This window comes from Camarhynchus parvulus, chromosome 9 (genome assembly GCF_901933205.1).
Source record: "Camarhynchus parvulus chromosome 9, STF_HiC, whole genome shotgun sequence".
NCBI lineage: Eukaryota > Metazoa > Chordata > Aves > Passeriformes > Thraupidae > Camarhynchus > Camarhynchus parvulus.
Window position 1 is genome coordinate 8,692,871 of NC_044579.1, and position 15,988 is coordinate 8,708,858.

General features: G+C 39.6%; 1 protein-coding gene across 1 annotated transcript; it reads left to right on the plus strand.

Moving 5' to 3' along the window:
* Window positions 1-2,277: 2,277 nt before the first annotated feature.
* On the plus strand, window positions 2,278-15,916 carry CAPN10 (calpain 10). Its single transcript, XM_030954825.1, has 13 exons — window positions 2,278-2,526; window positions 2,904-3,111; window positions 4,442-4,573; window positions 4,822-5,018; window positions 6,267-6,484; window positions 7,001-7,142; window positions 8,639-8,805; window positions 9,343-9,626; window positions 10,095-10,297; window positions 10,666-10,921; window positions 11,983-12,182; window positions 12,731-12,776; window positions 14,123-15,916. Exons 2-13 carry the CDS (start codon window positions 2,968-2,970, stop codon window positions 14,150-14,152), a joined length of 2,019 nt encoding a protein of 672 aa, XP_030810685.1. The 5' UTR covers window positions 2,278-2,526; window positions 2,904-2,967; the 3' UTR covers window positions 14,153-15,916.
* The last annotated feature ends 72 nt before the right edge of the window (window positions 15,917-15,988 follow it).

Sequence of the window (15,988 nt, forward strand, 5' to 3'; positions counted from 1 at the left end):
GAGAAAAGCTATTCCATATTCTGGAGGTGACTTTTCACTCTATACAGAGGGATACTAGCTAGTGGCAATAAATGATTGAGCCTGTGTGAACACTTCCCTTTAGTCCTCTTCCTGCATCTGCCTTCTGCACTGGAAAACTCAAGTCTTAGACCTCTGATTTCTTGTCCAGAGAATTAGGATTATGTTGAACATAATATGCTCTGTGTCCAACAAGGAAGGTGTTCCAACATACTAGAGACAAGTCTTTCTCTAAAAATGGAATGGCATTAGTGGGGTTTGCAGAGCACTAGACCCTTTTCCAAAATCATATTTACTGAGGTGCAGCATCTTGTGTGCTGTGGTAGCCAGGCTGAAAATTTGGAGCTGTGCTTTACCTCTGTGTGTGCCTGAAGCAATGAGAGAGGTCTATAACCCCAAATACCCACTCCAAAATTTCCCTTAAGCAAAAAGACACTCTGTGCTGTTCCTTTGATACAGCTCTGATCACTGTCAGCTCGGTATTGCTGTGCCTTCCTAATCCTGGTATCAGGATTCAGAGAATTGCAAGAGCTCCCTTGCGAACAGCTTCCATGTGTCAGCATTTGCAGAAACAAACACACACGTTGGGCCCAGCCACTGCTGCTCGATTACTTTTACTCCTCTCCCTGTCCTTGAACCACTGGGAGTTGGAGACAAAAGCAAACATGGGACTGATGAAACCCCAAAACTGGCAAACAGCCATGAAAATATCAAACACTATTCTAAAGGATCATCTTCATTCACATGGAAATGAGCTGGTTATTAAGCTGGACAAAAATCCCTTTTAAATTTCTATAGCAATGGGACTCAACCCCTCTCAGTCTTCTTTCTTCCTTTCCAATGAGAAATGAAGCACCTACATTAAAGTGGACTGGGACAACAAGGCAAGTATAATTTTGTCTTAAAATGTTATCTTCAAGACCTGTCTAAATAGACCTGTGTTTTATCTTCAGGAACAGTTTAATCCAGCAGGATTGCCAAGAGGCAACAGGGAAAGTTCTCTGCTGCTCTCATTGCAAAGAGTTTTGTGTTAACAAAAAAAATCATCAATTGCATACTGTATTAATTCAGCCCTTTCCAACCTTGCAGTGGGGCAGGGAAAGCGTGTCAGGTATCTGAGAGACCAAGATAATATATATCTCTTTCCTTCTTCTAATACCTTCATAAATAAATAGTTAGGTATTTAACTAATTAATTGTTGCAGGCTGGACCTCCTGTATTTACAGTTAGAGCTCAACATTTATCCTGCTTTCTAGAATCGGTCCTCTAATGGAATTTATGCAGTTGTGTGATCGCTGTTTCCTAAAGAATGCAGGGGTGAAATCGCACAGATCAGAGCCTCACTGTTCCTGACACAGAGGCCTTTTTTTCCTCTTTCCCTCCCCCAACAGAGCTCTCCTGTGCTGCCCACTTGCAGCCGCGCAGCTGCAGCTCCCTCACATGAGCCGTGGACAAGAGGGTTATTCTTACTGCCAGCAAGGTTTCCTCTGCTCCCAAAAGGGTCAAAACTCCAACGTGAAAAGTCTTGTTTGTTGATTAAATTTGCAGTGTGCAGGGGAGAAGCCTCGTGTCTGTACAACAGGCATGACCAAGGGGCAGAGAATCTCTTTCTGAATGTCAGGGGGGTGGACAGCTGCTGCAGTTACCTGAGAGCATTTCCATCTGCCAGGGTTGGCTTGAGAGGAGGATTTCTGCATTAATGTCTGACAAAAAACAGTCAGGCCCGTGTTTTCTGTGGCTCTCTTGTTCAGATGACCTCTCTACCCAAGGACCGGGTGACCTTAGACTCAAACACCTCATCACAGGCAAGTGTGATGGCAGATTTTTTGGTAAACACCTCATCCTTCCACAGTGGCTCAGCAGCTTCTTTATTGACCACACTTGAGCTCCTTGAGAAACCCTGATGTGAAAGGCCCAAACATGAAAAAGACAACAGCCTCCTCCAGCATGCCCTGAAACCCAAAACCTTGGTGTGCTGAAGGACGGCCGCATGGGGCCCTTATTTCTGCATTTCTGTTCTTTGTTCCTGAGCTAGGCAGTATTTTTAAGGCACTTCTTCTATTTCACTGGTCAGTGGTAGCTATCAGAATATGGAAATTAACAGATCGCATTTGACGGTTCAGCCCGTGGACGACTATATGGTGATAAACTATCCGAAAATGTGATCTGTGCCATTATGTCAGGAAAGCACTCGATGAGGGCCAGCAATTTCTCTGTGTTTCTCTGTCACAATCTTCATGGAAACACTTTGGTTTCATTTTCCTCTGCCCTAGGAGCCCGTACCTCAGGTGCCCATGGGCCGCGCCCCAAAGGAGCGCCCTCCCACCTCCCCCGGCCAGGGAAACTCCCTCAGCCGGGGAGGCGGGGGCCCACGCATGGTGCGCGCGCAAGTGCCAACTGCTGATTGGTCAGCGGCGCCGTCCGTCATGCGCGGGCTGGGCGGTGCCGCGCGTGCCGGCGTTGCCGGGTAACGGCCGCCCCGGGCAATGGCGGCGGGACCGCCCCGCGGTGAGGGGAGAACGGGAGCGGGGGCGGCCGGGCCGGCACCTCTTGCGGGGACGGAGGGCTGGGGGGCACGAGGAGGCGTGTGCGGAGGGGCCCTATTTGGGCTGGGTGTGACGAAAGGGGTGGGGGGAGTGAGCTTTGTGTGGAGGGTTTGCGCAGAGCAGGGTAAGGGACCTAAGCGGATGTAGGTCTCCTCATGAGGAGGCCCCCTTGTCTTCCAGCTGAGCGCTGTAGGGCGGCATCAGGTGCTGGAAGAAGCCGCACCGTGGTGGATCCACGTGGTCCGTGTTACAGCGAGAGGCTGTCCATCCCTAAATAAATCCGCCATGCCAGGTTGTTTCCCTGTTGTGATTCCTCGGTAACAGTCGCTTCTGTTGCAGGTTGGTGCCTGGCGATATAAAGTCGTAGGAATAGCCGGCAAAGCTGCTTAGGGCTGTGTTGAAAATGCTGGGAGAGAAAAAGCAGTTAACGGTGGCAAGAGACCTTTACACAGACCCCACTTTTCCGGCCAGTGATACCTCCATATTTTTTAATTATTGTACCCCGCTGGCCCAATTCAGAGGCGAGATCTCTTGGTTGAGACCTAAGGTGAGTTTTAAGGTATAAAAGGCTAATTTTAGCACAATTGGGCTTTTAGGTAGTAAATGCACATTTGCATTGAATGACTACTGATTATTTGTTTGGAAATACAGAAGTGATAAAACCAATGTATGTCAGCGTTAGCGATACGTGAGTTACAGTTTTTAGTCTAGGTGCTTGTTTGTAGACTTGATTTAAATCCTCTTGTAGAGCTTTTAAATTTCATGGCAGTAGGAGAAATTCAGATATTTTATTATAAATATGTTTCATTATGCAAATTATGTGCATACCAAGTTAGGATGCAGCATTATGTCATTCCCAAACTTTCTGATATATTACATAACAGACTTGAAAATAAGTAGTTGTATTTTAGAATTTTTAGAAGCCTATTGCTTTTTCTGTGGTTGCTTTCTTTGAAAACAGGAAAGAAAACTTTTAAAGTTTATAGCTTGTCATATGACTTGTATTGCTTTTAAACTTATAGCTGGGTTGCAGAGCAAGCTGTATTAGAGCTAAAAGCTTTAGAATGCATTTCTGCAGTACACCCATTTAAGGTGAAGTATTTATGATACTGCCTTTGTGTAGAGGGGAAAAAATGGCTATAAAAATGTAATTGAGGAAAAAGGCATGTTGTCTTGAGTTGTATTTTTTCCCCAGTGTTTGACGCTGTCTGTAGGACAGCGACAGAGCTGTTGGTTATCAGGTGTAATTGGCAAACTAATGATTCCATGGAGTTGAGTGTGCAGCTTCCTGCTTTTGTTCTTTACACCTTGATTGCTGCTGGGGGCTGTTGAGTTAATTTCCCTCTCTTGCAGTGTTTATGTATAAGGAGAACCTTTTCACAAACTCACTTTCAGGTCAGATTAAGTGTTCAGGACTTTGCATCTGAAATTTCCTTTTGTGCTGCCAACTAATCTATTTTTCTGTGCCCTAGGAAAGGTTTTTCCCTTGTTCTAATTTTGAGAATTTTGTTACTTGGGATGTGCAATTTAATGTGGCTAGCATCAGCCCTGTCACAGTTGATCATAAGTCTAGCAAGGAGCTGATGAATTATGTAGTCTTTCACTTCTTACTGCTTTTGCTAAGGTTGCACCTGATGGTTGTGTACTAAAAGTCGTGTGAGATCTGGGTTTACATTCATGAAGTACCTGCAAAATACCCCCACAAGCCATTTATTTGTTACTTTTAACTTAGGCTGTGTATGAAAAGGAAATTTTCTAGAGGTAAAAAAATTCCCTTATTTTATGAGAGATCTCTGAAGCCCTCCCAGTCCCTGAAACTCAGAATTGCTTAGAATGTCATGCAGGATTTGGCTTTAACTCCTCTTCTTTAATTTTAGGACATTTGTTCCTCTCCTCGGTTATTTTCAAACAATCTGCAGGATGTGCAAGTAAAACAAGGAATTTTGGGAGACTGTTGGTTCCTGTGTGCCTGTGTAGCTTTGCAGAAGAGCAAATACTTACTGAACAAGGTATGGAGAAGTTTCATGTTAGAGAAGTTTTCTTCACCTAATTGACATTTGTGTATTGTTCTGCAGTCCCAAGCTGCCATATGAGCATTGCCTTCATTGTGCTCAGTTTCACTGCTTTTGTTATCATGTATTTTACTGTGTTTGTTACAAATGGCTGATACAAATTCAGTATATTTTAAACTATTTTTTTTCAGAAAATAAACTTCATTAATTCATTGCTGGCCTTGATTTTGGCCTTTGCCCTGCAGGTGATCCCTCCAGGCCAGCCCAGCTGGACAGATGAGTCCTACCAAGGCTGCTTCACGTGCCGGGTGTGGCAGTTTGGCCACTGGGTGGAAGTGACCATTGATGATCGCCTGCCTTGCCTTGGGGGCAAACTCTGCTTTTCCCAGTGTCAGACAGAGGATTTGTTTTGGCTTCCACTACTGGAAAAAGCTTATGCAAAGTATGTGGACGCTGCTATTGATGGAAGTAGAACTACAATACTTGTATATTTCTTCTGCTTGCTTATTTTACCCAGCTGCTTTGGGCATAGATCTGAGTATTGTGGCTGCTGGTGGTCCCATCCTGGCTTGTGCAGAAGTTGCTCTTTAAACTGTAGGTCTGTAAGGTGTGCTTCCAGTTGCATATGAAGTAAGATAGTCTTAGGGAGGTAATTCTGGTGAAAAGTAAGCTGCAATGAATTTTCAGGATTCAAATGATGTTTAAGTCTCTGTCCATTAGTTATCTGAAGATGTTTTACTAGGGAAGATGAGAGCTCAATGAAAAGCAGAAACCATGCAGATATTTTCATGGAAAGCAACAACATTGAGTGAGTTTGTGCTAGTTGAGGCTCTGGTTGTGTGAGTGTCACTGCTCTTTTGTATAATTTGTTAGTTTACTGTTTTAGAAAGAAAATGCAGCTATTTAGTGGTTTATGGCACATCAGCAGAAAAGGTGTCCAGAAACACAAAGCAATTTGGAGACGAAATGCACTGGTAAGATAGATATCTAATGTCCCAAAGAATCTGAGCAGAAGATTTTGTGATTGCCAGCAGAGGGCAGAGGCAGACTTCAGTTATATAGTAACTTAGCTGTAGATTGAGCAGAAGCTGTGTAGCACCAATGTCATGTTAAAGCTTCTCTGTAGGTTTGAAATGTAATATTTATTGTCTGCAGAGGTCTTATTGTTCAATCTTATAACTCTATTTTAGTCTTGACTTCTTTTGCTATATTTTTGCATCTGCTACATCAGGTGGGGCAGTCTCTTGGTTTGCTTAGGTTATTGAGGGAAGTGCTGCCCTAGTTATTTGTGCAGAGTGAATAAAGAATAATTGAAGAGGAAGAAATATTTCTATTTATAGACAATGCAGTTAGTATATCACAAAAGATAATTTACAGCATGGATAATAAGGTACAAATCACTAGTACTAGACAACAGCAGTTTTTTGTATAGAATAGAGAGAATGTAAAAAACTTCCCATCAAGCTGTGGAATATCCAATGGCTTACATATTCTTTAGATGTTGTGTTCTATATAAATAAGATAGTATGTGCTTTCTCTTGCCTGCTTTGGGTTATGAGGTCACACACAGTCATGATTGTGATAGAGAGTGGGGTTGCAAGTGTGTAGCAACTATGTTTCTTTTGTTCTGCTGTGTGTACAAACTTTTTCTTTGTATTTTTCTATTTTTTTTTTTTGTTAAAATTTTTAGAGTGCATGGATCTTACGAGCAGTTGTGGGCAGGACAGGTGGCAGATGCTTTGGTTGATCTGACTGGAGGAATTGCTGAAAGATGGACCCTGAAAGGCCCTGGAAAAAATGTGGAGAAAGAGAAGACTGGCATGGTTTTGGAGAAAGCAGTGTTTAGAAGATTAATGAATCTGAAGGAACAGTGTGTAATAAGCTGTTCAGTCCTCAACTCCAGACAAGGTGATAGTAAATGTCTCTATTAACAGGCTTCAAAGCACAAGGCGGCCAGCAAATACAAATGCTGATTCTAGTACCTTGCCAGTTTCATGGTACAACTTGAAACGTTTGGATAAATGGAGATTTAAGGATGTTACTGAGTTCGGGATGGGGGCTGATTTAGAGGAGTGCTTTTTATATTAGAAGCTAATGTAGTCAATTCTCAAAAACAAATACATCCCCCCCAAAATGCACTCCCTCAAAAAAACATCTCAAAAACAACCTTGAAAACCTCAATTAATTTTAGCACAGTGAATTTGTAGGGATTTGAGATCAAGGAGCAAGTTAATACACTCTGCAATGTTACTTTATTTCTTTATAGTCACTAAAATGAACTTTTTGAGGTTTCTTTGTGCTGTTGTAATACAGATTTAAAACCAATTTCATTTTATTGCAAAACTGCCTTCTTTCACTAATATTATTGTAAGATATGGAACAGATTCTTTTGTTTATTTTCAAGTGTTTTTTTTTTCTATTCAGGCGCAAGTGAACTAGGAGAATTTCATGCCTTTATTGTGATAGACACATTGAATCTCTCTGAAGTGTCAGGCAAGGAAATCTTCCTGCTACGAATACGAAATCCTTGGGGGAGGCGGTGCTGGAAAGGGCCTTGGTGTGAGGGGTGAGCAGTTTTATATTCATTTGGAAAACCATTTGTCTAAGTTCTGAAGCACAAAGCTTATCTATGTATTACATAGGCAAACACTGCTAATAATCTCTAGCAGGAGAGTGGATTCAGTGTGTGTGCAATTCTTTAGAGGGCTGGGAGTTCACACAGCTTATTGGTTCTGAGGCTACTAAATTTAATCTCTTAGTTCTTGCAATCTAATTTTTTAAATAACTTTTTTATTAAATCATATCTTTTTATAGAGACAAACTTAAGGTGTTGGCTAACTTTCTGTTTCTGATTTTTGTGCTTTTTTGATGTTCTGCCATTGATTTAAGTATCTTTAGTCGTGTTTGTTTCTTGCAGTCATTCAGCTTTACTTGTCTCTTCTCATTTGTTCCTGGCTCACCTGCAGAAAACAAGCAAAGGAGTAATTACAAAACTATAGCAGAAGGAAGGATGCTTTTGCTTGTTGCTTGTGTTATCTCATTTCTGTAGATTGATATAAATAGGAGAAGCTGGAACTGAGTCCATATAAAGTAGAAATAAAGAAGAGAACTGTTTTAAAGGTCTTGCAGAAATATGTGTAGCAGCTCAAATAGAAAAGTAACAAGAATGAAAGGGCAGATCCTACTTGCTTATTTTGGAAAATGTTAGCGTGTTTTGTCTATACAAAAGAACATGCAATTCTTGACACAAGCAACAAGAGTTCAGCATTAAAATATGTTAACAATATGGTGATGCTCAGGAACATTTTTGTAGAAATATTTTTCTTCCCTGAGTTAGAAAGATAATTTAATTGCATTTATTGAGACTTCAGCTGATTTTTTTTCTTTGAGAGTGTTTTGGTTATACACTTGGTCTCTTGTAGTTTCTTTGTCAAAGAGTAAGTTGCCATATAGTTGCAAGAGGATAAGGTTTCATTGGATGGCCTTAGAGCCCTGTTTTATTCAAGTGCAGAATTGTTCTTTTTTGCTAGTGAAACAATGGAAAATGTTGGAACTACTAGTTTTTAATGAGCCCTAAATAATGAGGCGTTTAAATTCTTGGTTTATCAAGACTTGGCAAGCAGATTCATGAGGGTAGTCAGTTGCTTAATACAAATGGCAGATTTTGTTGTAAAGCATTAAATTTTTTTCAGAACAATGACAGCACAGTTTGTTTTACTTTTTTGCCTCTTTTTTAAACAACAGTTAAAAGCCTTTATTTTGCTCTCAGACTTCTTACTGTAGAGACTGTTGTAAACAAAGCACCTATTTCACCCAGAAGTCTGTTCTGCATCCAGTCTGGTATTAGGCTGTTTCTAAGTTTTCTTTGATACATTATGACTTGTGTTTCCTATGATCCCTCTCACTGACCAGCAATGTGCAGAGAAATTGTCAGTGCAATTATTTCACAATAAAATGAAGAAATCTCTTCTTGCTGTCCTGCTCCATAAGATATTTGGTAGAACATTGTTCTTGAACTCTACTGGACAGAGAGCTGAATGTTAATTCCTGTCTTATGTGCAGTGGTCAAGGTTGGAACCAGCTAGATCCAGTAGTTGCTTCAGAACTCCTCTCACAGATCCAAGAAGGAGAATTCTGGGTTGATGAAGAGGAATTTTTCAGGGAATTTGATGAGATTACTGTGGGCTTTCCAGTCAATGAGGAAGGACTACTTCAGAGCCTCTATACAGGTGTGATATGAGAAGACATCTTTCTCATGCAAATAACATGTCAAGGGGAAGAATTGATTAGAATTGCAAATGGGTGCAAAGAGACCATAATTTCTCCTTCTTGGTTTTCCCCTCTCCTGTAGATCCTTTTCTGTCTCTATTGAAAAACAGAAGGACAAGAGGAATTAAAGATCTTTAGAGAAGCCATTGATGTTTCTAGGAAATCTAGTTATTTGCTAGTTGGTTTAAAGATTAGTGTCATCTGTCTAGAAGGCTGTTATTCTAGACAGTCCTGTGATGTTTTGTTTTTAATTGTATATACACTTGAGATTTCTAGTAACAGTTTCTTGTAAAAATTATGTCATTAGTCTTTCATTACCAACTGTGGCATTCATTCTCATGCCTCTCAAAATCTTGGTCGTGAATTTTTGTTTTGGGGAAGTGTCAGGCTATCACAGCATGTTTTTTGGGCTGGGCAATCTCTGCCATATACCTGTTGTGTAAAATTAAGCAACTCCCATGTCTGAAATCCTCACCATGATTTTCTTATTTTCTTAGAGAAAGTGCTGTATCACTCTCAGAATCTCTTTGGATCCTGGGTGAGAGGCCAGTCTGCAGGTGGCTGCCGTAACAACAGCAGCTTCCCTACCAACCCCAAGTTCTGGCTGAGGGTGTGTGAGTCCAGTGAGGTGTGCATTGCTCTGCTGCAAAAACACAGGAAATACAGCACTGACTGGGCTGGAAGGATTCAGAATCCAGCTCGCTTAGCAGAGGAGAATCCATCTTTGACTGAAGGCATACAGGGAAAGAATTACCAGGCTGTGGGATTGCATGTCTGGAAGGTAACACTAAAGTGACATTTTTCTCTTTGCAAATAGAAGTTTAAAAGCAATACTGAAGCATTTGAGTAAAGTCATTCATTTCCTATGCCAGTGATGTGATTCAACTAGTCACAAATTTTTTTTCTCTGGTTTATGCTGGAATGATTCTATTTATCTCACAATTACTGTCTGTACAAACTATTACTGGACTAGTACTTTCTTCTTATCACTGAGCACTTGGGACTGTTCCAAACTAGTGCATGACATTTTGGGCTGATTGCTTGAAGCCATTCCTAAATTTACTCCTGAATATTAACTCTTCCTACTTCTCTCTGATGTTCAGGTCATCTGCTGATACTCTTGTCTTTGTTTAATTTGTAAATGTATGCATGTTCAAAAATGTTTTAAACAATATTTGATAATTTTTAGTTTTATTATAAGCTAGTCATTTTTCCTAAACCACCACACATCATTATGCATCTATTCTAGGTGGAGAAGAAACGATTTAACCTTCCAAAGACCCTCTCTGCTCCTCCAGTTGTAGGTACTGTCTGCCATTCCTACGACAGAGAAGTCCATGTGTGCTGTGACCTTTCACCTGGCTTTTATCTTGTTGTTCCCAGCACTTTTCTGAAAGATGCAGTAGGGAATTTCTTACTTCGTGTATTTTCAACAGGAAGGATCTCTCTCAGGTAGGTTTAAAACAAAACAGAACGTTTCTTAAATTTGTTGACATAAATACAAGTGTAGCACTACGTGGGAATGTTCAAAATACTTTGAAGAATTGTGCAGAGTGCTGTATAACAGCATTGTATTGTCTTTGAATTCATGCAAGTTTCCCAGCTCCTTGTTTTTGTCGTGAAGCTGCTACTACCTCTTGTTAAAATACTAACAAGAAGTAGGCAGATGAGTAACATCTTGACTCTAAACTGCAGCTTAGTGCTATAGGTAGAGGCAAAATGTAGTGTTGACAGCTGTTTAAAAGCTGGTCAGATTTGTTTATATTCTGGTAGTATATGTTTTATATAATTTTGTTTCTTTTCTCTCTTATGTTTGATAGTGAACTAAAGCCACCACCCATGGATGCTGCCCTCTGTGAAGAACTCCCAGCTGGTGAATGGGAGACAGTGCAGCTGCATGGATGCTGGAAGAATGGGCTAAATGCTGGAGGTAGCAGGAACTTCCCCTCCTTCCATACCAATCCCTGCTTTCCCCTCTCCGTTCCTGCAGGACCAGGGAAAAGCAGTGTGAAAGTCACCCTCCGTCAGCACTGCCTGGATAGCAAGTGTTGTCCAATAGGTTTCCATATTTTCCAGGTAAGGCTTCTGGTCAGTTTGATTGCTTGTTTGCCAAAGGTGAAGGTTAGCCTGGTAACACAGGGCTCCTTGCAGTTTGCAAGGGTTTTGCTGTTTCTGGGAGAAACACAGGCTGACTCTGGAAGTAATGCCCATGAAAGATACGGAATAACTGAGGTAGTTACATTGCATAGTAACCAGATAATTGGTTCCACTGAATTCTTACAAGATTCTAAATTAGTTTTAGCAATGATGAACTCTTTTCAGGATTTGCAAAGAATTCTTGGTGCCCTAGTGATTGAGGACCAAACCTTTTGGTAATTCATCATAAAAACTTACTTTCTTTGTGTCTAATAATTAAATGTTTATAGGCAAATTATATTGGATCAAAAGGACTGTGATATCTTGAGCAGGTGATCAGAAACAAAACAAGATTTGATTTGATTTGGATAGATACAGATTCAACATGTGTGTGCCTGTGTTCAACTGCATAAATGTAACCTGAGAAGCTGCTTAAGTAACTTAAGTAACTATTTCACAGAGAAAGGTAGCTTTATTTTTAGAAAATGTGCTTCAAAAAAAGTTGTTGCTTAAGTGAAAAGTCTGGAGTTGGGCACCAGAAGTAATCATAAAACTTCAAGTACACAATATGAGAAGAAAGATTGCTATTTTTTATATTCCTATAGCAGACTGAGATGAAATCTAATATGACTTTTTAGTACAGGAAAGACTACTAGATATAGGAAGGACACAGTCTGTTCAGCAGATCCCTGAGGCAGAAAACAAGTGCATTAGGCTGCAGCAGGGAAGAGTAAGGTTAGAAAACAGAGAGAGCTCTACAGCTATGTGAGTGGTGGGTTCTATACATTTGTCTACAAACAGGCTAGGAATGATTCATCTGTTCTTAGTACTGCCATCTGGGTTTTCTGGAAGCTTTTCTATTCCTCTTCTCTCTAGTGCTGTACGGCAGAGTGAGTATTTGGAATAGAGATGGACCATATCACATTGTGGTGTCCTAGGAATGAAAAACTGTGAGACTGAAACAGATGAAACAGTAGGCATGTTTGCATTCTTTTTTGCAGGTGCCTAATAGCAGCTGGAAACCACAAACTGCTTCTTTTGTACACTTGGAGCCACTGGTGAGCTGTGTTCCTCACTGCTATTCCCAGGAAGTCAGCCGACTCTGCAGGCTTCCTGCAGGAAGTTATGTCATTATACCTTCTACATACTTGCCCAATACAGAAGGAAATTTTACAGTGGTCATAGCAACCAAAATAGACAGGTGAAATTATGCTGCCTTTTATTTGCTTTTCTAGTCTTTTTAGTGCATGTATTACAGGATGCATGGAAATGACTGCAGTAATGTGTTATCTTGATGGAAGCTTTTAGTGAAGTCTTGTATTTTTGTAGTTTGCCTGCACTGCTTACCACTTTGATTATGTTGCATCACTTGTTGAATATCAGATGTGTCTTGCTGCAGGAGATGACACTCAAGTAATTCATTACCAGCTGCATCATCAATGTTAGGATTTATGCTGAAAGTTACCAATGCCTTTTAAAATTCAGGATTGTTTTTGGGAAAAATGTGATGAGTAGCCAGACTTATTCTAGGTAGTTCTAACTATGATGTGAATAACAATAGCTCTGAAGCAGAATTGTAAATTTCATAAGACTGCAGTAAGACTCAACAGAGTTGAGGAAGCATTTGCTAAGGGAAAGGTTGTGGAATGAAGCCTGATATAACTTCTTTTTGAAGTGGGATATATACTTGATATTTGCAAGATTCCCAGTGTTTTGTGCAGAAATAAGTGTGGTTTGGGTTTTCAACAGGAAGCGCATTCACAGTCAGGAGACACTTGGACAAGTATTACAAGAGGTAAGTAATATATTTTGATGGATATATTTTGATGTATTCATTCTTGGTGTCACCACAGATCTCCTTGTTTTAACTATATGTGTATCCTTCCTGCATCTGATTGGTTTTGATATTTGGTATTCTCTGTATTGCGATTTTAAAATTCTAATGATGTTATAGTGTTGTAAAGACCTAAGAAACCGCAGCAAAATGAGATTAAGTTTTTATTTGTTTCCCTACAGTCAGCCCATACAGCATCCCACCATTATAATCCCTCCTGGAGTGCAAGTTGTTTTCATCAAGTTAATGACAGCTATTTCAGATTTTGGTTTTGTTTTGCTTGATTAGATAGGCATGTAATATAAAAGGGTTGGATGTGAATACTGAGTAACTAATACTTACAGTGTTTTTATTGGGTACAGAGGAGAACTTAGGTTAAAATATTTTTAATTAAAAAATAAAGTATTATTTTAACAGTAGTTTGAAGATACATGATTTGGTTGGTGGATCAAAACATGTCCTTGATAACACACTGCTTATGAGGTGGAACAAGACCATCTAGATGCTTGGGTCTTTCCCTTTGAGATTTGAACAAAGCAAAAACTGTAGGAAAAGCTCTTCACCCAAGTTTAGAATTGGCTTACTCATTTTCTGAATGTGAGTCATGTTGACCAGTGATTACATTCTTTTCTTAAAATCACACAAACAGTATGGATTTTGTGTGCTTCACAAAGTGGGCACAGACCTGTGTGTATGTTCCTTATGGTTCCTGTTACTTTAATATTTAGGAGCTGAACTATGCAATGAAGGTCCTTTGTTACCATTGTTTTGAGAACAAAATGTTGCAAGGCGATTATATCAAAAGGAATCTATTCAAACTTATGTTTCTTTATACTATTTATTGAAACAGAATCAAAGAAACAAACCATTTAGATTCTTCAGGACAGCTTCAAGAATCTGGAAATTGCAGTTGTATTTTTCTTATAAGTGGGAGAAACTAATGTCTGAATCTAGTCTTCAACAATATGGGTGTTTCTAAAGACTGGTCTTAAACTTTCAGGAGTTTAGCTCCTGAGGGTTCCAGGCAGTTTGCCTAACTTGGGGCTAGTGATTTCTAAAAGATGTGTAACAAGAGCAGATCTGGATGTCAGAGTATTTTTCTAAAAGTTTGACTGTGTTTTCTAGTTACTGAAGTGATGGAATTTATAGATTTTAAAATTTTTGGTATTTTCAAAGGATGTTTCAGATGAAAACCTTGCATTTTAACCTTAGTTTCTAAATCTTTCTCTAATTCACTTTAATTCCTTCTTGACAAAAAAAACCTGATGAAATAGCTTTTTTTCTCTATATTTCACATTTTCTTATAGGTTTCCTTTACAACTGTGATGAAAAGGTAGTGTGGAATTCTGACACTGTCATTTCAAGAAACGTTGGGAAGCCAAGGAATGCCTCATCTCTTGCTCATCTCAATTTTAAATGGAGTAACAAGAAGATGCTCTTAGCCCAGCTGTTTTTCACTGGTGCCAACTGTCAGGCCTGTAACAACTTCTTTGTGAAAAAATACCTCTTAATCATGAACACTCTGAATATTTGGTCTTCCCACATTTTTAGAAGGAGCATTGTACAGCAAATTATCATGTACCTCAGTTCTTCAAAAATACAGGTGAAGAACATGTGCATGTTTTAACCCAAGCTACGGTTTTGGAAGAAAACCATGAAACCTACTTGTAAGGCCAGGTTGGATGGAGCCCTGATCACCCTGGTCTCATGGAATGTGTCCCTGCCCATGGCAGGGGGATTGGAACAAGATGATCTTTACGGTCCCTTCCAGCTATAAACATTCTATGATTGTGAAATATTTTATTGGGGGGGAAAAAAATCACCCTGACAGAATGACTTCATGTGACCAAAGGGGTGGTGAACATAGAGGAAAAACTGGAGTATTTTTTTCAGGTAGGATATACCTCAAGAACCATCAAAATACACTGGAGTAGAAAAAGTCCAAGCTTGTATCTGACACTGCCAGTCCTGCTGCTGAGCACTTTACCTTGGGCCCTCTATGGAACCAGGCAGATGGTGGGTTCAAAAGAAAAATTTTTTTGGTGAGTTTTTCTTTAATGAATGCTAGAAATAAAAAAGACAAGACTTGAAAACTTTTGAATTATCCTATCAGACTGCTTTTGTAAATCTGTAAGAATGTGTTTTATGGAAGAGCTGCCCTTGCTGCAAGAAATGTGCAGTTTAAGAGTTTTTTCTTAATTTATGTTTGAAAGTGTTTCTTATTCAAGCAGGATTTTTAAATGTTATATTTTCCTCAATAAAAATAAAGTAACATTAAAAGTTTTAAAATGGCTTTTATTTAAAAAGTTAAATACTTCAGTTATGTCAAGTATGCATTGGTTCTGTGGTAGCAAACATTACCATGTGTTAGAACCCTGGGATTTCACTTAGTGGAAGGGAGTAATGGGAAATACTTGAAAGGAGAATCAAGTCCTCCATTAGTCCCAGAAATATGTAGTATTCTGCTTTTGCTTTTAACTTCATCCTGCCATAATTTCTACTAGCTCCTGTTGAACTTTGAAAATTGAAAGGATTTAGGATGCTTTCGGCTGAATTTTAAATGGTCAAACCCTTCCACATCTGTTGGTGTGGAAAAAAGAGCAAAAGAAAACACTGAGCAATAAATCTCTACTGTACCTACTAAAACAACTGTTGACATCCTTGTTTATTTTCTTAATTTCTTGAAAAGCTGTTCCTTTCTCTTCAAATAGGAAATTATTGGATCATACAACAGTGTTTCTAAACAGAAGGAAAAGTTTTTGTGAAAGTGCATGGACCCGAGTTGTGATGAAATAGAAATTGGATACTGAGGAAGTAAAAAAAGATGTAAGGATTTCTAAATGGGCTGTGGTTATGAGAGGCCCCATACTATAATCATTTTTGTGTGTGTGAAGTTTATGCTACACTTTAGAATGCTTTGTGGGAGCGTGAAAGACAAAGAAATCAACACTAAATGTGTGTATATTCTATTACCTCCTGCAAGAAGATCTAAGAAAAGACCTGTGAACTCAGAAGAGTACCAGCTTACTGAAGAAAATTTTATTCAAGCATCCTTACTGAGCAGTTGTCCCATTTTAGGAGTGTGATACCTGACAGAGCACACATGCAGGGAACTACTTGATACAGGCCACTTCTCTAGCATCCTACAGCTAATTCACTGCTACTGTGAGTGT

Bases quoted from the DNA above. Each gene is read 5' to 3' on its own strand.
- CAPN10 (XM_030954825.1), top strand. From the start codon at position 2,968: ATGCTGGGAGAGAAAAAGCAGTTAACGGTGGCAAGAGACCTTTACACA. The intron at 9,627-10,094 runs GTAACACTAAAG...CATCTATTCTAG, and splicing joins TGGGATTGCATGTCTGGAAG to GTGGAGAAGAAACGATTTAA. The intron at 10,298-10,665 runs GTAGGTTTAAAA...TATGTTTGATAG, and splicing joins ACAGGAAGGATCTCTCTCAG to TGAACTAAAGCCACCACCCA.